At 53.9% G+C, this 21267-nt stretch overlaps 6 protein-coding genes across 6 annotated transcripts; 3 read left to right on the top strand and 3 right to left on the bottom strand.

The window, feature by feature from the left end:
• Positions 1-993: 993 nt before the first annotated feature.
• Positions 994-2829, top strand: AB675_2724 (1-phosphatidylinositol 4,5-bisphosphate phosphodiesterase 1; the record flags this gene model as incomplete). Its single annotated transcript, XM_018142717.1, has 2 exons — positions 994-2534; positions 2601-2829. The coding sequence occupies 2 exons, from the start codon at positions 994-996 to the stop codon at positions 2827-2829; spliced, it is 1770 nt and encodes a 589-aa protein (XP_018005257.1).
• A 5312-nt stretch (positions 2830-8141) lies between these two features.
• Positions 8142-9305, top strand: AB675_2722 (uncharacterized protein; the record flags this gene model as incomplete). Its single annotated transcript, XM_018142716.1, has 1 exon — positions 8142-9305. The coding sequence occupies one exon, from the start codon at positions 8142-8144 to the stop codon at positions 9303-9305; it is 1164 nt and encodes a 387-aa protein (XP_018004816.1).
• A 674-nt stretch (positions 9306-9979) lies between these two features.
• AB675_2721 (uncharacterized protein) lies at positions 9980-10834 on the bottom strand (the record flags this gene model as incomplete). Its single annotated transcript, XM_018142715.1, has 1 exon — positions 9980-10834. The coding sequence occupies one exon, from the start codon at positions 10832-10834 to the stop codon at positions 9980-9982; it is 855 nt and encodes a 284-aa protein (XP_018005334.1).
• Positions 10835-11760: 926 nt separating this feature from the next.
• On the bottom strand, positions 11761-14706 carry AB675_2720 (putative WD repeat-containing protein; the record flags this gene model as incomplete). Its single annotated transcript, XM_018142714.1, has 3 exons — positions 11761-14376; positions 14442-14643; positions 14690-14706. The coding sequence occupies 3 exons, from the start codon at positions 14704-14706 to the stop codon at positions 11761-11763; spliced, it is 2835 nt and encodes a 944-aa protein (XP_018004967.1).
• Positions 14707-15821: 1115 nt separating this feature from the next.
• Positions 15822-17302, bottom strand: AB675_2719 (uncharacterized protein; the record flags this gene model as incomplete). Its single annotated transcript, XM_018142712.1, has 3 exons — positions 15822-16092; positions 16123-16249; positions 16342-17302. The coding sequence occupies 3 exons, from the start codon at positions 17300-17302 to the stop codon at positions 15822-15824; spliced, it is 1359 nt and encodes a 452-aa protein (XP_018004828.1).
• A 1209-nt stretch (positions 17303-18511) lies between these two features.
• AB675_2718 (U4/U6 small nuclear ribonucleoprotein Prp4) lies at positions 18512-20263 on the top strand (the record flags this gene model as incomplete). Its single annotated transcript, XM_018142711.1, has 2 exons — positions 18512-18556; positions 18692-20263. 2 exons carry the CDS (start codon positions 18512-18514, stop codon positions 20261-20263), a joined length of 1617 nt encoding a protein of 538 aa, XP_018004903.1.
• Positions 20264-21267: the final 1004 nt, after the last annotated feature.

Genomic DNA, 21267 nt, shown 5'->3' with positions numbered 1-21267 from the left:
TGCTGGTGTGCCTGTGCTTATCAGCTGTTCGAAGTGCTGACACATACAAGACGACTCTTTTTCGTCGCGAGACTTCCTGATATGCCACTCCTTCGGTGGTGGCCATCGTCAGAGGTGGATATTGCGTCCATGAACAGCGAGATATTGATCCTGTAGCTTGAGTCGTCATTTCGTCTGAAAGGAGAAGACTCGTCTGAACCATTTGGTGAGGTAAGAACAGACAGGCAACCCATCACAGTGAGTACCCTCCGGTTGAGTCACTTGGACGACGCCTCGCTTTGCATAGGACGTTGATGGGGCATAAGTACTTGCCTTGCCGACGACATCCAGGATCTTCTTTTCCCTTGCAAGGCAATAGAACATGAAGTCTTTCGAAATGACTGTTTGCCATGCCACGAGAGCATTTGCTGCTATCTGATGGGGCTTCTGGCTGTCATGGTCGTCTGCCTTGATGGGTAAATGTTCTAGGCTGCATGATATGGTTGCGCGCCATCGGTGAATGAAGCAGCGTAAGTGAGCTGATGACAGCCTTTTCTTTATCCTACCAGCCAGAAGTACATACGTAGCTTACTCAGGCGTGGTCATAACTGGGTTTGTAGGCATCGGATGGGCCCATCTTGGCTGAGGTCACTGCCAGATTGACGCGTGTCAGGACCCCTCGCGCCTGCAGATTAGGTGCCGATGTCCCATCTTGGACGTTGCGACACAATTACCGCTTCCCAGTTTTTATGAGAGCTGCGTTCAAGCTGGCTCGGCTTGTGAGAGGCGTTAGATGCGCAAAGACGAGGACATGGCCGTCCATATCGTGAGCCAACCCACTCCGCCTTGACTGCTCGCCATCGGTGGTCAGCATCTCATTCACGTCGAGCAGCGCCTAAACCAATCGCTCCGTTTGTTGACAGCGGTGTGATCATTCGTAGTCTCTACGAGTGTCTGTGTCTCGTGGCTCGTTCGTCAAACTTGCATCATCCAGTTGTCGCTTCCGAAGAACTCATGCCTAGCAAGGACGGAGAGGTCAAGCTACCGCTTCGAGCGGGCGGCGGCGGGGACTCTGCTGCGAAGGCCGAGCAGATTCGCGTGCCATTCAAGGCCGATCATGCTACCGAGAAGCATCTGCGGGCAATCTACAAGCAGCATCCCCAAGATGAGGTCTTCCAAGATGGCCAGAAGTTCGCCACAGAAGACGCATTCTTCGCATACATGCGCTCAACCGGTGCATCAGCGATGTCACCGCCAACGAACAACGACCTGAGCCAACCGCTGTCTGCGTACTTCATCAGTTCCTCACATAACACCTACCTGGTCGGTCACCAACTGTACGGCAATGCCACTACTGCTGGCTACACGAATGTCCTCGAAAGAGGCTGTCGATGTCTAGAGATAGACATCTGGGACGGCGATGAGACTGATACAAGTGCGAGCAGCTCGGACGAAGAGGCGCCGCCACGGGTCAGTTCCTCGACGACCAAAAGATCGAGATGGAGCAAGATGAAGGCCAAGGCAAAGGTCATACGAAGTGTCTCGCCCCGTCGAGAACATCATCAGACTTCGGACAAGAGTGGTGATGCCACCGGCACCACTCGAGATGGCGCGCTGGCTCCCCCAAACGCGGATGGGCAAGTCACCTTCAAGCCAGAGCCTCAAGTCGTTCACGGCTACACTTTGACAGCAGCCGTTCCTTTCCGTGAGGTATGTGCTGCCATCAAGAAAAGCGCCTTCGTTGCTACCGATCTGCCACTGATCGTGTCACTCGAGACGCACGCCGGACTGCAACAGCAGGAGACTATGGTGGAGATCATGAAAGATCTCTGGGGTGAGTATCTTGTCGATTCCAGCACGATTGGAGACAAGGGATGTGAGCGGCTACCATCCCCTGAATCATTGAGAGGCAAGATTCTTGTCAAGGTTAAACAGGCCGGCATCAACAAGAATGATCTGGAGGTTGTGAAGAGTAATTCGACCAGCGACAGTGCTTCGAGTCAGCAAACAGGATCGAAGCCGTCGAAGATGCTACCAGCGTTGTCAGATCTCGGCTTGTTCACACGGGCCTTTTCCTTCAAGGGATGGGATCAGCCCGAGGCCAAGCTTCCCGCTCATGTCTTCAGTCTCACGGATAGCAAAGCTCATGGGATGCTATCCGACCCTGTACACGGGGATGCCCTGTTCAGACACAATCTTACGTATCTAACTCGCATCTACCCGAAAGGCACACGCATCTCAAGTTCTAATTATGACCCAGCCTGCCATTGGAGACATGGGGCACAGATGGTCGCGTTGAATTGGCAGAAGTTAGATACTGGCATGATGCTCAATGAAGCGATGTTTGCAGGTTATGACGGATGGGTTCTCAAGCCGAATGGGTTTCGGACTTCCGAACAAGGCGGCGCAGCCAACCAAGCGCCAGGGACCAAAGCACCACCTCCTGTCGCCGAGAAGACGCTGGAGCTAAAAGTTCAGCTATTCTCTGGTGAGAACTTGCCACCTCCTCCCCAAAAGGATGCTATCCACGCGGCGAAAATAAAGCCGTATGTGCAGTGAGTCCTCCACAAACTGTGAACTCATGCAAACCCAGTCTACACATACTAACGGGACCGCAACAGATTCGAGCTACACGTGGATACGCACGGCCCTCCAGGTCAAGGCAAGGCTGGGGAGGCACCTCAGACAGACGCCGATGTGGATGACGAAGATAAAAAGCAACGAAGAAAACATAAGCGACGGTCCGAAACGCGAAGATCTGATGCACCAGACTTCGAAGGCGAGATATTCACCTGGTCTAATGTGGACGTTATCGAACCATTGAGCTTCCTGAGGTACGTACGGCCGTGAATTCCTTTTCTTGACGCGATTGAGCAAACACGTCCGAGGACTTGGCGGCGATGGAGGCATGCGGTGAGCCTCGGACTAAGACCAGTCCGGGCACTAGCCTGCTTTTGTGACTGCCTCCTGCATCCAGATCGGAGACCAAAGCAAACAACACTCGTCGAGCGTGAGGTTTGTGTGTACCAACGACAAATGTACCCGCCAGATACTGCATTTCATCCACTGCAAGAAGATAATTATGGCTTTGGTCTGGAAGAACAACCAGAGACTACGCATGCGGCTAGTCATGTGAAAGCACGTTGATGTGCTTACCGGCACAGTACGAAGCAGGTCTCAAAATGAGTGGACGGATCCACATATCGACCTGCAGCTCGCGTGCGGCACGCTTCCGAAGGTCTGGATGATCGTGTCACACAGTTTCCAAATTATTTGGCTGTATGCTGTAGCAAACAACCTCTTAACACCTCGAAACATGCTAACGAGTCAAACACGCCAGACTGAAGATCAAGGACGACCGTTCGCTCGCGACAGACGAAATGCTAGCCTGGGCTGCCATAAGGTTAGATCGACTAAGCACGGGTTATCGTCTCATTCATCTCGTAGACACGCGAGGGTTGCCGACCGAAGGCATATTGCTTGTGCATATTTCGAAAACGATCTCCTAGATTCTGACAGCGAGTCCCCTCGGCGGACTTATCCGAGATCTGACTCGTGCACTGTGCGACAAGGATGCTGCAGGGATCAGCCATGCGATCAGGTTCCATCTGGCTAGCTGGACAATTACGAGTTGATCACCTTTTGACGGCAACACGTCACATGCACGTCAAGTGCTAGTGGTATTCGGAACACAACCCGCTCTTCTGGTTTGTGCACTTTCACCGCTTGTGCTCCATTGACACCAGGACGGCGATCTCCCGCGGACTGACCATTTTAGTGTACGTATCCCGATCCGACAGGCTGCGTGTGACCCGGGAGGACCATCTCTCTGGCGTCGGGTTGAGTCATCATCCGGTCACACCTTGTCGTAACTCGACTGAGGTCTACCCGTATCATCAAGACGGTGCTGAGCACAGTATCCCTTGGATCCGTGGATCAGGGAGACCGAGTAGCAGTAAAGCCACTCTCATCGCCACATAGCCGTCAACCAATCGAGACCCCACAGAGAAGTGCATATTCGGCCAAGGCTGTGTTCGTGCGGAACTTCGATCTCCGGTGCTTCCTCCTCGAGCTCGCAGTGCGCGTGAGCAGCTCGAATACTAATGGAAGTTCTCTGACATGCCATCCCTGCGCAGTCACAGATCGTGATAGCTGGTCACATTATCGGCGATTTTGATGTCAATTGTTTTGTCTGCTGTCAAACTTCATCTTCAACGCTATTTTGACAACATACACGTTGGCGTACGTTTCTTCAGCTGCCCCCTACAGCTTCCGCACCAGCCATGGGTGACTTCTTGCCATGCGGAGCGAAATTGACAGGAAAGAAGAAGCGAGGATATGTCCCCTCGCAGTGGGGCGTGATTGCTATGATTGAATGCAGTCGTCCATATTACATCTGCCTGCCCTGCAAGATCTGACAGCGGCGACTTCACTTTCTGCATTTAACGGCCTCACATTGACAGGACTCTTCAGCTTTTTAAAATTCGGGTTCATTCTTCGGGCCAGATTGCCTCTTCAGCGACAGCCAGATTCGTTCATTTTGAGCAGACATCAGGACTATAAAACTTAGTTGGCCGCAATCGACTACTGCGCATTCTCTGTTCTTCGTACGACTATCAGACCAATAGAGACGAGCCCAAGATCACTTATTGTGAGGCATACCAATATGATTCGAAGCAACGCATCTACGCAATCGAGCACGCGTCGTGCAGGCAGCGGCACATTCGAGCATGGCGCAACCATTGGTGTACGCAAGCATACGGTAAGAGCACTAACTTGGACGAATGATGCGGTCAAGCTGATAATATCATCAAAGTCGCGCGGTAAATTATGCCCGCACTGCGCAAAGAGGGGAGTGCAAACATGGGTGACTCCGGGAACGATATGTCACGTATGTCGTCGTCCTGCTCGTCACTGTTGAGGTGAGTCATGCTCCATGCCGCCGAACAAGAGCCTGACGCGCGGCAGTCTACCGACTCGACGGTCCATTTTCTAGATCGCTTGCTTTGTATCGAGCGTTTCTTCTGCATTGCGACAGGCGCAGATAGATCAAGGAGCAACGCATTTTTGGAGTTTGCAGAGGCAGGCACTGCATTGGAATCACCAGGACGCTGCAGCATAAGACGACTTCATCGCAAGATGGATATATGTTCCCACCAGCCAGAGATCGATTGCCAGTAAGGTAATGAATCTGTAATTGAGCTCATCTTAGTTGGAAGCACACCTATTACCTCAATAATCCTCTTTCCCCGTACCAAGTCGCCCCTCAAGTCTCGGTTTCCAGCTGCTTCAGGACAACAGGGGCGCCTCATACTCATCTGCTCTGGTCATCTACTATCTCCTACGAATTGAGATCAGATACTGGTAATGCTCTGTCTCTTCCTACCACACTGTTTTGACCAATCACGTTGGCGAACGGCCTGAGCCGGGGGCCCACATCCTGCTGGCTCCGAACGGTCAGTGACCACTGGTAAGCTTCTGCTTTTCTTCGTTAACACCATCTCTTCTATCGTTGCCATCATTGATGGGTTGACCATGCGTTCTCGCTCGACTCTAAAGCTTGGTCTACAAGTCTTATACCTCTGCACGTAGTATGGCCAGATACGCGACAGCCACGAACAAGGGCTTCTCAGCCACCATATCGTGACTGTCGGCTGCCTCGACCGGACTTAACTTCCACTGCACTGTTCGCCATGTCATCAATGCGTTGGCCCTGAAGCAATGCAGTAGTAGCTGCTGGCGACGATTACTTGCTCTCGTTGATCAGTGGTGGAAGCCTGGTCCTGATACCAGTCCATGCTGCTGTACAATTGGGCGTGGGGATGCCCAAGAGATACTTGCCCTTCACATACCTTCTTCCACACGGACACTTCTGCCCCAAGAATTCGCCTACCATGGCGCATCGATGGCCAGTACCAGGTCGAGTCCGTGGCTGATCTAACATTCATCTGGCAGCAATGACACAACTATCCGCCGCACCTGCCTCACTTTAGGCGCACAGAAGATCGAAGGACGGAGTAGATCGGAACCGCGTTTGAGAGCGATTGTAAACTTTGCTTCAAGATGTGGACGCCCAGTGCAAGGCAACAGCTACTGAAAGTGGACCAGGCAGGGGATCTGTGGAGGAAGGTGCTGCCGGTCACGATGCATTCGCTACCTCTCAAATGGCGTTGTTCTTTACTGGACCCCCTTTTTCCAAAGATATTGCAACTGCAGGTGACGAACATCGAGACAGCTTCAGTTGATGTTGTTCGCCACTTTGGTGAGACTTCACTATGCAGTCATTGCGACTTCTTGCTGTACACCCCTGCACTAACCGCAAACGCGTGAAGCACAGCGACTTCACCACATCACTTGCTTAGACCTTCGTCTGAGCATATATCTGCATCGCACTTTCGGCGATTCGATCCAACTTCAATAGTCGCTCATCCATACGAAGCAGCCTTCTAACGCATAGTGTCTTCGAAGCCAATCTTACTATCAACACTTTAACATTGCATCACAGATATCAGTCGTCTGGTGCTCTGCCTGCCGGCAACACCATCAATCATCATGGTGACCCTGACGAAATCTGGGTGCTGCAGTAGTGGGTTAAGCCAAGCTCGCCAGTCCTTGGGTATGTTGCTAATCGGTTGCCGCAGGCGTGTTAGGTCACCTCGTTGTTGGTCTTGCAGTCGTCGCCACGGTACATGGCGCGGCTCTTTCTACAACCACGCGGAGTGTCGATCTCCTGCCAAACGAAAGTAACGCGGCCTTCGAGAACAACCGTGCCGTTCCTCAGCGAGCTGAAACAGATCCCTTAGCCTACGAACCCACCCCTACGACATTCTCAAAGGTTCTTGATGGCTCCAATCCGATCGAACGTCCAGATCCTTACAAGTATGCGCTCTGGTGTGCTTCAGCCAATGCTCCCGATGACTGGATGCGCGACACTCAGCAATGCAACCTCCGTTACGGCTTCCACTGTGATACCGAAGGCCATATGAAGTATCGGAAAGATGATGTAGACTGCCAGACGATGTGTGGATGCTACGAGTGGAGTGCAGATGAAGGCAAACCTCCGACAGTCAACGATCGCCCACCACAGAAGAAGTCCTCGATGTTCTCCCCTCCCAACGGATACGACGCGGAATCTTCGGCACGTATAGAGGCCGCATCTCCTTTTGAGTTCGCTGATTATCCTGTCAACAAACGCGACTCTGAGGATGGTGAGGGTCTGACTCGTACTGCTGTCCAGCTTAGATCTGAGGTACACGAACTTGTCCGTCGACACGACTATGCAGTTGGGTGCTACCAGAATCGAGGCCAGGGTGAGTTTAATGGACCACTTCAGCGCCGGTGCGTTGCCAGCCCTTATGGATACAATTGTGCACCTACGCTTATGTTCAACCAACGCGATGAACTATGTGACAGAAATTGTCGCTGTGTCAACACGAACCCGAAGCCGCGTGTGCTTAATTGGCTTGCGGGTCAGGTTCCGAAGAGCGGGTCGTGGAGCAGGCGATCCATTGCTCCTCCTGATGATGACCCTGAGCAATCAACCGTTGGTCTCCAGGAGGCCTCCATTCGACAATCACATCAAGGAAGTAATTCACAAGACGCTCCCAATCAGCATAATCTTGACCGTCGTCACGATGTCGCAATGACCTGCCGAGATCGAATGGGAGTCAGCAAAGACTGGTGGGATATCTGTTCGGCAAGTCCCTACGTCTACCGATGCAATCCTCAGACGATGAAGTTGACATTTCAGCAAAAGTACCAAGAGTGCGACAACAAGTGCAGCTGCCATGACATGAATCCAAAACCCAAACCCCTCAACTGGCTCAGGGTCAGGTTCCAGAGGGCGGCGGCTGGAAAAAGCGCACGGTCGGGAGTGTTACGAAGCTTGAGGACACCAAGGAGAATGCCCAGGTAGAAGCTCGTCAGCAGCCGCCTGCCATTGTTCCCAACTCGAAACCGTGGCCAAGCTGGCCCTGGCATCATGATGATGGCGCTGCTTGGTCGCCGGGAAATGAACTTGTCTGCTTCACCGGTGACAAGCAGAGCAAGGATATGACCAAAAGTTGCGATATGGGTCCATGGATCTACTACTGCGAAACAGACGGCAACATGAGCAGCATTGAAGCGCGAGATGACTGCAACAAGCAGTGCAGATGCGTAGCATGGACCCTCGGCCTAGTCCAATCAATTGGGTTATAGGTCAGATGCCACACCCACCTGGCGTGCAGAGACGTGCTGCGATCGAATCGTCCACTGCAGCCGGCGAAACCGACATCGAGCTCAGATCTGCCAGCCTCACAAAGCGGGACAGCGAGTGGGGTTTGGTTTGCAAGTACCAGGAGTCTGGAGATCAGCCGATGAGGGAAGACGAAAAAATGACTCGTTTATGCATCGACCCGCCGTACGGCTACAATTGCGACAAGAGAGGCCAGCGCACTCGATCTGGGAAACAGAGTGGTACTTGTGATGATCAGTGCTTCTGTCGCAACATGAACCCAAAGCCACGCGTCTTGGGCTGGGTTTACGATCAGGTGCCTGCGAGTGGCTCCTGGCGTAAGCTTGTCAAAGCGATCTTTGGTATCAGTGACGGAAAAGTCGACAACAATACTATTGCCGATGGCGGCAGATCAGAAATGATGGATGCCGACAAGGACAACTCAGCCAATGTGGCCGCTATTCCTCAGCAAGCCAATAGCACAAGTCGACCTGGAGCCGAAGCCCACATCGAGAGCGACGACAAGGCCACAACCACGTACGATGGCCAGCAAGAGCAAACTTCGCCGCGTTTCGAACCATCTTCCGGTGGAGTCGAACTAATGACGAGACACGAATACGCTGTGGTGTGCGAACTTGACGGTCAGCGAGACTCAAAGGTCACCGAGGCCTGCCGCCGTCCTCCTCGTGTATACAGCTGCGATGCTAATGGTCGACTCTCGAAGCGAAAATACGACTACTATTGCGATCAGCACTGTGCGTGTCAGGACATGAATCCGAAGCCACTCCGCGTCGACGTCCCGATGGGCTCTATTCCTAATCCGTGCCATTTCTGCAAGCGAGACGCTGATGATGACGGGGATCGGGAGTCGTCTCCAGGGGGCACAGAGCTTATGGACGGAGATGTGGTCGATGGTGAGAAGACCTCATTCGATGTTGTCTGGGTTCTGGATTGCAGCTACCAAGATGGTACGCAGGACCTGGCGCTCGTCCGACAGTGCCATCTCGAGCGGAACGTCTCATGCAGTGCGGACGGGCAGCTCCAATCGGAGCAACCGTCGGTTGACGGACGGTGTGCAGCGGTGTGCTTCTGCTATCAGCGGCCAGTCTGAGAAAGCGAAGACCGCAGAGATGTGTTCTGTTGGAATAATGCGAGGGCTACACAGGGTTTTGTAGACTGAAGGAGCCAAGGTAGACCTCAGGAATGCGCAAGCACGGGCATAGATATGCAAAGACTGGGTGGGGGTCTCGATGGGATTGCGCAGTCGACTCATGTCGAAACCCTCCCAGTAGACGCAAGACGACTTGTGAGTATGCAGATAGACATAGACAGTTCAAATTCATCCACCGATATCCGTTCTGCGGTACTTGTAGCAAACGCACAGCCAGGAAGTATATTCATTATTGCCACCTCAAATACATGTCTGGTCATCCGGCGCAAGATAAGCCACACCCCCGGCTGGCGAGCAGGATAGCTGCATCGTGCCTGCCTGCCGTAGAGATTTGACAGTAGGAAGCTGCTATCTCACGTCGATCGATCTCGATTCCGAAGCCGCCGCTCCCTCTGCATTGGTAGTGGGTATGCAGCATAGCTTGTTGGTCACCGGATGACATTCAGCCTCAAGTGAGACCGGATGACCAGACAGTAGCAGAAGGCGCCCCCAGCAGCGTGAATACTTGGTAAACTGACGCTGAAAGGGTGAGGAATGGCTTACACTGAACATCATATGGTCGTAACGCCTTGCGATCTTGGGTCACAGTCCCAGGCCTTGACTTTACGTCCCGCTCATCCTTGCAAGATCTCGAGCGCAGCCTTCCTCATGATATCCCCCTTCTCCTTCTCCTGTGCCTCGACTTCCTTGATCTGCCTCCAGAGATAGGGCCCTGTGCTGACCCTGCTCGCCCCCGCCTCCCGCGCTCCTTTGACACCCATACCGCCCGGCTGTAGACTCAATCTACCGCCGAACGCCTTTGCCATCTTCGCGGCTTCCTCCTTCGTGATGACGTGCTTCCCGACGCCCCACACGAACACGCACGCTGCGCCGGCGTCAAGGTATGCTAGACCACGAGTGATACAGTCGTCGATCGTCCCATCAAACCCCAGAACGTCGGTGCGTGCGTTGATGGTGAACAGCTTTGCCGGAATGCCGGCTGCTTCGGCGCCCTGAAGGGCGGACTTCAGGCGCGCGACATTCTCCTCGATGGAGCGCAACCGCACAGGTCGGCTGCCCTCAGGGTCAGTGTCGAGATCCTCGATGTTGCAACCCACGATCCCCGCCGTCTCAATCGCACGCTTGACCGTCTCGGCTGGGTCTTCGTACCCGTCCTGCAGGTCTGCACTCAACGGAAGGAGTTTGTCTGGGTGCTGGGATGTCCAGGCATCGATGCCGGCTCGAATGGCGGCGAGTCCTTTGAGGTTGAGGTCGAGGGTGAGTGCCGCGTCGGGGATGCCTTGAGATTCGGCGACAGCGTAGGACGCGCTGGCGAGGGCGGTGGTTTGAGGCAGGGAGGCGATCAGTGTGGCGGAGGGGGTGTCGTGGACGTTGGTTAGGATCAGGAGATTGGAGGGCTGATGCAGGGAGCGGAAGTGTCTTGCTAGTTCGGTCAAGGAGGGGCTTGTGGCTGTCGTTGTGGACGACATGGTCCTTTGAGTTGTGTTGGGTCCTCCTGAGATTGTGATAGGGTGGTGTAGGAGGCAGGATCGTAGCTGTAGAGGGCCAGGGACTCGCGTGTTGTTCGAATGAAGACGAATGAGGGGCCTACACGACGAACTGGTGTTTCGACCTGCTCTAAATATCGTGTTTGACGAGCGTGCTTCGATTGTTCGGAGTGCTGCTGTGCTCATGGTCTTTCACGTTCTTTATCATTAGAGTAGCATCGCAGAGAGCGTGTCGATGCCAGTGTGGTCAACCGCAGGGCGGAGGTGTCTTCAACAGCCTCACCAGGTCGCCTTGCGCGTATAATCCACCCTGTCTTCAAGTTATGAGTAAGTCGAAGTAAACACTGTTGTCCATACCCGTTTTAAGGCAGACGGACGTACTCGCTTCGAAGGACCGGCCCGGCTCACTGGAACTACTCACGTTGTGTTGGGACGTCGACTACGTGATGCAGGCCATAGCAGTAAGTCCGACACCATATGCGCACAAAATATGAGTTGAGCGGAGAGTCAGGCGTATAGCACTATTGTGCCTCGTAAGTGTGTCAATTAGACTGATGCGAGGATGACTAAGGGATAGTGATCTGTACCAATCCCGAGATTGCTCACGATGTGACCAGTCAGATGAAGCCAAGGATTGCGCGGTAGCTGCAAGCCCGGGTGGCCTGTAACTCCAGAGTCCTGAGTAGATCAGGCAGAACCTGCTTGGCGGGTGTCCGATGGTAATCAGGAGAACAAATTTCCTGCAGATACGACAGACGCGACGGGAAGAAGGAAACGGCCACCACGCGATTCGGAGCTCAGATGTGGAAGGCAGGCTGGGGTTGGGCCTTCGATATGCGGCTTGACACAAAGTGTAAGTCATACACCACATGGTTCGTTTCTCGCACAGCTGGTATACGCAGGTAACATCAAGCAACGCTCACAAAGCCTCTCTTGACTCCCTTGGTCGTCGTCGTCGTCTTCTTGCTTTCCGGCGCGCCTTCCTCGTCAATATCGTCAATCCAGCCCTTGTCCTCCTCCGCCTCCGCAACCCGTCTGCCCAATACCCTCAACCCCGCCAAGTTCCACCCGGCCTCCTTTCTCCTCCCCTCCAATAGCTTTCTCAACTTCACTTTCAATGCTTCTAGATCTGCCCTCAAGTTCCCTTGACTCACAATCTGCCGCTGGTGTACCTTGAGCATGAACACAAGCACTCGACAGATAAGTGGCACATTACGTCCCTCTTCGGCCCACAAGCCGAGAAACGTGAACAGCGCGGGCAGTTGCGTGAAGCTCAGCACCAACAAGGCGTCTTGCAGGGATGCGGCAGGGATCTTTTCGAAGACGCTGAGGACGTATGCTGAGGCGGACACGTTGTTATGTGCAATAGTGAGGATTGGGTTACGTTGTGGTGGGGCAAGTTGGGTGTTTGGATTGGTAGATTGAAGGGCGCTGTGGGCGGACGTGATTTCTAGGTCTTCCATGCCGAGGGTCAGAGCTTCAGTGATCTTCTCACCGGCCATGAGGGTTTGTGCTGTCTGTTTGGAGGGGTCGAGGACCGCATCTGCAGGAGTACCATCCTCATTTTGTGCAGCATTGCGCTCATCAGACTCCAGATTCGTGAGGAGCTGGGATTCGTAGAGGTCCTCGAGCTCCTTCTCGCGCTCTTCCTCAAGGAATATTTGCTCGTCTGTTTGGCTCCAGACGCGGATTGACTTATCGTGGGAGGCTGTTGCGATGAAGGAGCCGTCGGTGGCGATAGCCAGTGCCCATATCTCCCCGTGGTGGCCGTTCAACACCTGGATCTGCTCGAACTTGTCTGCGTCGTAGTACTTAATGCTTCGGTCTTTCGAGACGGAGAAGAAATGGTGCCCATTCTGGTCTTCGTTGGTTGGCACAAATGCCACAGAAAGGATTGAGTCGTTGTGAGCAAAGAAGGTTTTGTGGCAATCGCCAAAATCCAGACCCCACACTCGCACATTCTTGTCGGCGGACGATGAGACGAGAAGCTTCGAATCGTACGAAATCGAGATGCTCAACACGGGAAGCTTGTGTCCGTATAGCGTCAGGTAGAGCTTCAGGCTATCCATGAAGAAGACCTTGATGGTGTTGTCGAGGGTAGAAACTGCAATCAGGCGCGAGTCGGGTGATAATCTGACGGCAAGAATGTCGTCTGCGACTTTGAGAGTGCGTGTGTGCACCAGCGTGAGCTTCGGAGTGGTTCGCTCAGTGCCGAGAACGGCTTCGTGGACGACTTTGAAGTCCCAGAATTTGGCACTCTTGTCTGCAGATGCAGTGACCAGGGCTTTACCATCGTATGACACTTGCATGGACCAGAGCTCTTTTTCGTGAGCAGCAACGGTATCTAGCAGCACTGATGAGGCAATGTCAAACAGTTCGAGTGTGCCTTCCCTGGTGCCGATGACGACAATTTTGTCACCTGGCAGGAACGCTGCACACAGGGCATAGCCGCATTCAAGGGTCCGCAAGCAGCTCTGTGTCCGCGTGTTCCAGATCTTTAGACTGCCATTTGATGCGCTGGCGAGCATGCGGTCGTCGGAGCTGAGGGCTAGACAGCGGATGTCGGTGCGGTGGCCGGGTGTATCGACTGCTTGGGTGCGGCTGTATTCTGGTTGCTCGGCTTTTTTCGACTTCTGGTCTGGCGGAGGGAGTGTAACTTCGAAGAGCTCTAGCTGATTATTGGAGGTGGAGATGAGCATTGAAATAGACTTGCCAGATTTGCCGCCTGCCCAGTCCATCGAGCGAACCTTGCCGCTGGTACGGACAGTCACGTAGGTGACGATGAAGTCTGTGATCGTAGGAATGGTCTCGGGATCGGGCTGATCGTTGTCCAGTGCCATCTCGTCCTGAGCAGCAGCCTCCTCAGCAGCAGCCTTCTCTCGCTTCCGTTTCTTCTTTCGGGCGAGAGCTTTCCGGACTTCAGCATCGCTGCGGATTCTGAATATTTCGATACTCTTCTCGGAGCCGTGGAAAGCTAGCAGATCGCGTTTGGGGTGGAAGTGAATGCCGGTCGTGCGATCACGGCCATGCCGGTAGAATGTGCCCTGCTCTGTCAGAATATTGACCCGCTTTGCGGTAGTGGACTGCTGGAAGGCAGCAGCATTGACTGTCCAGGCTTTGATCTCGCCATCATTTCCCGCAGTCAGTAAGGCCGATCCGTCCGGACCGACAGCAGAAGTCCAGCATTCTCCATTTGTCTGGACGACATGTGTCTCGACGCAGTGTTGGCTGGACAGATCCCAGACCTTGACCAGCGAGTCTTTGCCTGTCGACACGACGAAGGTCTCTCCTTCCTCGCCTGCCTCGGGCGACTGCAAAAAGTGCGCACTCGTGACCTGATCCTTATGTCCCCTTAACCGGTACAGCCCAACCTCGCCCACCATATCCCATACAATGACATCGGTATCCCGACTGCCGCTCACTAATCTGCCGCCCGCAGTATCGAATTGCAGCACCGTCACAGCACTTTTATGTCCGTTGAACGTAATGACAACCGTCGCAGTAACGGCGTCCCACACCCGAATCTTGCCATCGGTGTAGCCACAGCGTATAGGTCAGGCGCGGCAGCACAACGTATGATGTGAGTGACAGGCGAAGGGTCGTCAGGTATTCGCCATGTGTCGAGCAGTTCTGCCTTCTTGATGTCCCAGGACAGGATCGAGTCGTTGGCGCCTACTACCGCTCGACCGGCAGAGGTTTGTGTGGTGCTTGTAGACAGGGCATGGGCATCATAGACGACATTGGATGTGGGGGAGCAGATCTGGGAGAAGGTCTTGGAATGCTCAAATTTCCTGTAGATGTTAGTCTGGTATGTCGAGGACTCTGGAAGGCACTTACAAGTAGGATTTGACCATTCTGCTACACACATGCTGCGCCTGGAGGAGTCAGAATGTATTCGAAAGCCGTTGCTCGATCCTGAACTTTTTGCGCCGCAGACCAGCAGTTGGAGCCCGCCTTGGAGAAATCTTCTGGGCGTCCAATCATCAGCGTGTCGTCGATCGTGGGGCTCGGGTTTCTTTTCCGATGTCGATCATGTATTTCTGTCATGCATCCTACGGAAGGGACATCTCAAGTACATGTCACAATCATGCAATCCTAGTCATCGGAACGCGCCCCAGCTTAGCTGCGTACGGACAGTCCATCTCAGCAGCGTGGAGGCCTTCATCAGACGGTCCACGCTTACACAAAATGGAAAAGCAAAAACGAAAGACGACACCTACAGGATCTATCGGGATGTTAGTTTGAGACCTCATCTGAAGTAAGATGCGACTCACTCGAACCTGCGCTCCCGAGGGAAATGCCTCATCTACATGATCACAAGGACCGATAGCAGGGCTGCACAATTGTTAGATAAATACCACGAGATCATAAGAGAGCTGCTAACCATCGCGTTAACCCTGGGAAACGCATTAGTGCCGATGACTAGAGATAGAGAGACTAGCTTACACTCCGCCAAAGTGTCTCCTAGATCTGTTGTAGATCTGTGTGAGATATTTGTGGCGAAATTCGATCATATAGATATATGTAGGTGTGTGCTGTGTAGCCTGAATATATTGACTCACAAGCCACATGGAACTGGAGCCTCCTCGCAGCTTCCATGTGGGCACCGTCTTCCTGCATGTTCTGCTGGCATGGAGTCGTAACCCCGGCGAATGACTCCGAGTCTTCATTTGTATCCGACGGTCTGCAAGCGAACGATCTCCAGTCTATACACTGCTGCGAAGGTGGGCTCAACAGGCATTATGCGGCCCAAGGCGAATTCGAGCTGAGAAGGCCACGATGTAGACATGAGAGCAAGCAATTCAATCTCGCCCGGACGTATGCCAGCGAAGGTGGTCTGCAGGAGCCCCTTGAACCTCTTCGGCCAAAGCAGACAGCCAGCCACCGCGATAACCACGTCCTTGCTGCTGTTGATTAACCACAAATATCCTGGCACTGCCTTTCCGCAACCCGCGCAATCATAGTCCTGCTACAGCGCCAACGCATCCGCCGGCGGACTTATCTCCTTCCTCTGTTCCGACAACGCCAAGCACAACGGACTCGGACTCTTCTCACTACTAGCTCTCCTCGTGCTTGGAGTCGTCTCGAAGTCAAACTTGGCCTCCAGCTTCTCCGTTAACACATCGTCCCAGATGAACTGCTTGCACGTCCTAATCGTAAAGTCCCGGTCCAGCGTCACATGCTCTGAAGCCTTCTCCAACAGTGTGTTACCGACTCGCCATGACAATGCGCCTGCTTCGCTACAGGTTGTCAGCACGGCGCCTACCCACACGAGAACCTTGCTGTGTTTCTTCTCCCACTTGACGCCGTTTCGATAGATGGGTGAAATGCGCACACGAATTACGCAGCCGAGAAGCCAGTGCGCGGCGCGGTCCTTGTCCAGCCAGGTAGCGTAGTCTATGAGGCAGCGATGATGAGCTTCTCCACGTCGTTCATTCCTTCTATCCTGTACAGTGATTCGAGCTCGTAGCCTAAAATTTTCATCCGACGAAGGTCTTCTGGCCGCTTCTCGCCATCTCGGTCAAATTTCGATTGAAGGGCGGCGACATCAGCGACGAGACGGATCAAAGCGATACTCAGGGTGCCAGAGAGCGCCAACTCAGCCAGCTCTTTGGGGAGTTTCGAGGTAGCGATGCAGAGGTCTGGAGGGAAAGGATGTTTCGGATATTTCGCGGTGCCGGTCTCCGCTGTGGCGTATGCGATCTGTTTCGAATGCCAGAATTGCTGGAACCCGATGACTTTCTGTTTCAGGTACGGTAGATGGTTGATCGACTCCAGTCCGCCACGAAGCTGGATAATACGGTCGAGGCCTTCAGCGTGCATCTTCATAGAGTCTGTAGAACCGAAGAGGATGTCGATTGACATCAGGACGGTAATGGTGAGGAGGAGAATGTCGTTGTCCTGGTCGGTCATCAGTCGCTTTCGCATGTCCATGAATGCCTTGGACTGGTATTTGGCAACGACTTCGCTTTTCTCGCACGTGTCATGCATCATGCGGTCCTTCATTCCTTCGCTGAAGGCAACGTTGGCGCAGAACCACATCGGATCCGACATCGCCGTCTGGATCAAGTCGTTTGAGAAGGCCGTGTGCTGCCATTGCTTCGGTGCATCGGTATTGTAAGGGTGAATCTGGTATTTGAAGACCTCGAAGTAGTACTGTAGTGCCGACGCAATCTCTGAGTCCCGTTCCACTGGGAAAATGTTTACATCAGGTGTATTCTGGCTGAGTGCAATGATGTCGACGGAGGGACAGCCCATCAGACTTTCACGCGGACTGACGACAGGTTTCCTGCGTTGCAGCAACCGGGATTTCCTAGGAGCTCTGGTGTGGGATGGCACCTTGCGCTCTTTGCCAGGGAACATAGCGCCCGGGCAAAGCTCTGGGAAGGAGTGGTCGCCATGACAAGAGGGGCAACAGTATCGCTCGAGTTTCCGCTCGAGTACGAGCATGTTGGCTGTAGCTGGACCGCGAGCGCATGCGGTGCGCCGCCCGCTGAGCGCGTCAAGGTACTGCTATAGTCCTCACTTGGCTTTGCTTAGGGTATGTGCAAGTCGTGAGAGGTTTGCTTATCCAAGCGGCACGAGTACGTTGTCTGGTCTGGCCCCCAAGTCTCTGACAGGGCTGATGATACTTCCGGAAATGCTGACCAAAAATTTATCAAAGCTTGTGGCGTATACTTTCTCATGTATACGGAAGGCGTCCCTGATATGACTCCCGAGCCTGTTTGCTGTAGAATGAGCTGGATGACAGAGGCAGTGTATGAGTACCAAGGTGGTAGTCGTTCATAGGGCTGTCAGATGCTTATGAGCAACGCTGTGAGTGCTAAAAAGGGAGACCAAGACTGCTCACTGCCGACAGGAAGTGGAAGCGAAATCAGGCGACCCATTGGGCAACAGGGAGTGCCCCGCAAACATGGAAATCTTCGGGGACAAATTTGAAATTCGACAATAGAAATACCGTGATCTATCCCTCATGAGGCCTGCCGATCAACTCCCCCGAGGCTCGCGCCATCCTCGCAGATTGATCGCACGAACATGATAGCCAAATCATGCCTGTGCTGCGGCGGAAACATGGTACGAAGTGCACTTACGAGTCGTATATCGTGATTCGCCAAGTCGAGCTGAAAACGAGGCGGCTCATATATCTCACGGGAAGTTCCCGATTGCCTTGACGTTGTCTGAGGTTGCTGTGATCGGCTCGCGCCTTGCAATTCCTGGAGTGGAAGCAATTCGCCGTGTACGTAAGCTACATTGACTGGCTGGAACACAGGTGTCGGGTGGCCATGGCAAAGTCAGCGGTTGCCTTCAAGGTTCAAACTTCACATGGGATTCTCCGAGTCGCTACTGCCTCTAGTGGCAGGAGCATGTCGCATGAGATCTTCCGCCATCGATGTACGTCCGCCGTTGAGCAGGACCAGGTGGTCACATCATCGCCACTGCCATATATACCTCACGACGCTGAGCAGGGAAAGTCAACGACGTGCTGGGTAACTTTTATGTATACTCTACTAGCAGATCTTGCCCACCCGGAGTCAACGGAGTTTATGCACCGTTGCCGCCTAGAGGACTTCCAAATATTTGCGGAGCGGAAGAGGAAATGATGTACTGTCCATATCAAATCACAGACCAAGCGAGTCTTTGCTGTGATATGCGCCTAAGATGATGCACCCGTCGAGACAGGCGAGGGTGGAGGAGGAGCCTGAGGTGAGTCAATCTGTCCGTCGTGCTTCCACCGCTCGTTATTCACCCGCTACATCAAGGCTTCTTCCTCGAGATCACCGAGCCCGTCGAAGCCACCATGATTACGTCTCAGCAACTGACGACCCTCGTCAATCACAGGACGACTCGCCTGGTGTGAGTCTCGCCGACCTTCCCGTCGACCGAAACTATGACATCCCCTCCGCTGCCGCAGGCGTCGCGCCGGAGAGAGCATCTGCTCTTCTCTCACAGTTCGATCGCAAACGCCGTGTGGCAGCAACGGTGGTACCCACAGATGATGGCAAGGTCCGCGCGCAACTCCGCGCAATGGGAGAGCCCATCACTCTCTTTGGCGAGAGCAAGGGCGACCGCCGAGACCGCCTCCGAGAACTCGTGACTACTGCTGCGGAAGACGACGATGAGGAGGATACGTCCATGGCCGATGCAGACGAGCCACCGCCAGACCAGGAAGAGGAGTTCTATGCAGAAGGTACACAGGCTCTCCTCGATGCTCGACGAACTATAGCTCGGTATTCTCTGCCACGAGCACAAGCACGAGTCGCGCGTCAGAGGGAAGACAGTGGCATTCCTCTGCGAACACACATCAAGCACCGCAAAGCCATCAAAGAGCGCCTGTCTGGCTTCGAGCTTTTCGGCTCTCAAATTGCGGGCGAACGGCCCGTCAGCATCTCCCGCTTTTCACCGAATAACGAAATCGTTGCCGCTGGCAATTGGAACGGAGGCATCAGACTGCTATCCGTCCCCAACCTCGAAACAACGCGTACCTTACGGGGCCACACCGGCATAGTAGGCGGTCTGTCCTGGTTTCCTGGCGCCACACTTCCCAGCTCCACCGTCTCACCCTTGTCTGTCAACCTCGCCTCCGGGTCCGGCGGCCAAGGCGGCACACCCAACATCCACCTCTGGTCCCTCGACTCCGACACACCCCTTTCCACCCTCTCAGGCCACACCGACCGCGTCAGCCGCGTTGAGTTCCACCCGTCAGGCAAATACCTCGCCTCCGCCTCCTTCGACACCACTTGGCGCCTTTGGGACGTCGAAACCACAACCTCTCTTCTCGCCCAAGAAGGCCACAGCCGATCCGTCTACACCGTCTCCTTCAATGCCGACGGCAGCCTCCTCGCCTCTGGTGGCTTAGACTCCATCGGACGCATCTGGGATCTCCGCACGGGAAGAACGGTCATGATTCTCGACGGGCACATCCGCGAGATCTTCGCCATGGACTGGGGCATAGACGGCTATCGCGTCCTCTCTGGCAGCGGCGACGGCTGGGTCAAATGTTGGGACATCCGTGCTGTGCGCGCTTCTGGTGGGTTGGGCGCACACAACGGCAACGTTTCGGATCTGAGGTGGTTCAAGGGCATTGACGGTGATCTAAGCATACCTGCACAGGTCGACACAGCCATGACTGACGCGCCGGGCCCAACACTCACAACAAACACTAACGGAAACTCAGCCATATCAGCACGAGACCGCGAGCCACGGAAAGCAGGCACTTTCTTCGTCTCCGCAGGCTTTGACAAGAACGTCAACATCTACAGCGTCGACGACTGGGCGCTGTGTCGGCAGCTGAGCGGGCATTCGGGCAATGTGCTGAGCGTGGATGTGAGTGCTGATGCTAAGTGGATCGTGAGCTCCGGGCATGATCGGACGGTCAAGCTGTGGGGGAGAGAGGACGGACAAGGGATATGATGGGGTGGACGCCGGGTACAGGTCATCGAATACAACAGGGCCAGGAGTGGCGCAGAAGATGGTCGTTCGGATACGTGTGGTGATGAACGATGCGTCTCTCTGACTTTGATGCTCTATCGCGCACAGCAAAGCCGCTCAGAGGCCAAAGCTACGTACAGGGCACTTAGCGATGGCCACGATAAGCCGGCAAATCGTATGTGCCATCGCCGCGAACAAAGAGCACACCATCCCAAGGCCACAAGGAGTCGGGCATGAAGGAAGTAAAAGAGTCGAACCTATGGTGAGGTTGCTCGACCCACCAAGTACCAGCAGGTGGTACGAAGGCATGACAATGAGCAGGCGAGTACGACTGCAGTCGCGATGTGTGAGGGGAGAGAAGAGGACGAAGGTCGAGGGCAAGACAGCTAGGTACTTATACCCGATCAACAAAGTCGAAACCCGCTGCAAAACGAGAAAGAGCACTTCACTGTGTTCGGCTACTGTAGGAGGCATGCACTGTTCCTCGAGTGACTCCAGGGCAGTTGCTGCCAAGTGATATATAGGTGAAGGGCTTTGGTACCTGGAGGTGAGCTTCATTCACTCACGATTTTCAAATTGTCAATGTACCTGAATCATGCATCGAACCGTGAATACCACCGCTGCCAGCCGAGTCAATGCAGTGACCGCTCCGTCTTCAGCCGCGACATTCACTGTTTTGGAAAGGGTATAAGTATTTGTGTTGCCCTCGACTTCTTCTTCCTCTTCCATCCACCTCAGCAGATGGGAATGGCATTGTTCATTGTCATGCCAAGATAGCAACTGCAACTGTTTGGTGGGGCGAGCTTCATATTATTCGATGTATGCGAATGCGGTGAAGTAGGGTGCTCGTATGTGTTTGGACTGCAGAAGACGTTCAGAACAGATGCAGCATGCTGATCTTTTGAATCTCTCACGTGTTGTACGTCTTCGACGACAACGAGGGAAACATCGAACTTGTTTTCAAGTGCCTCGTGTTCTTTTAAGAG

Source organism: Cyphellophora attinorum, assembly GCF_001299255.1.
Source record: "Cyphellophora attinorum strain CBS 131958 chromosome Unknown Contig2, whole genome shotgun sequence".
Taxonomy (NCBI): domain Eukaryota; kingdom Fungi; phylum Ascomycota; class Eurotiomycetes; order Chaetothyriales; family Cyphellophoraceae; genus Cyphellophora; species Cyphellophora attinorum.
The sequence above is the reverse complement of the archived record's forward strand: the minus strand, read 5'-3'. Positions and strand labels throughout refer to the sequence as shown.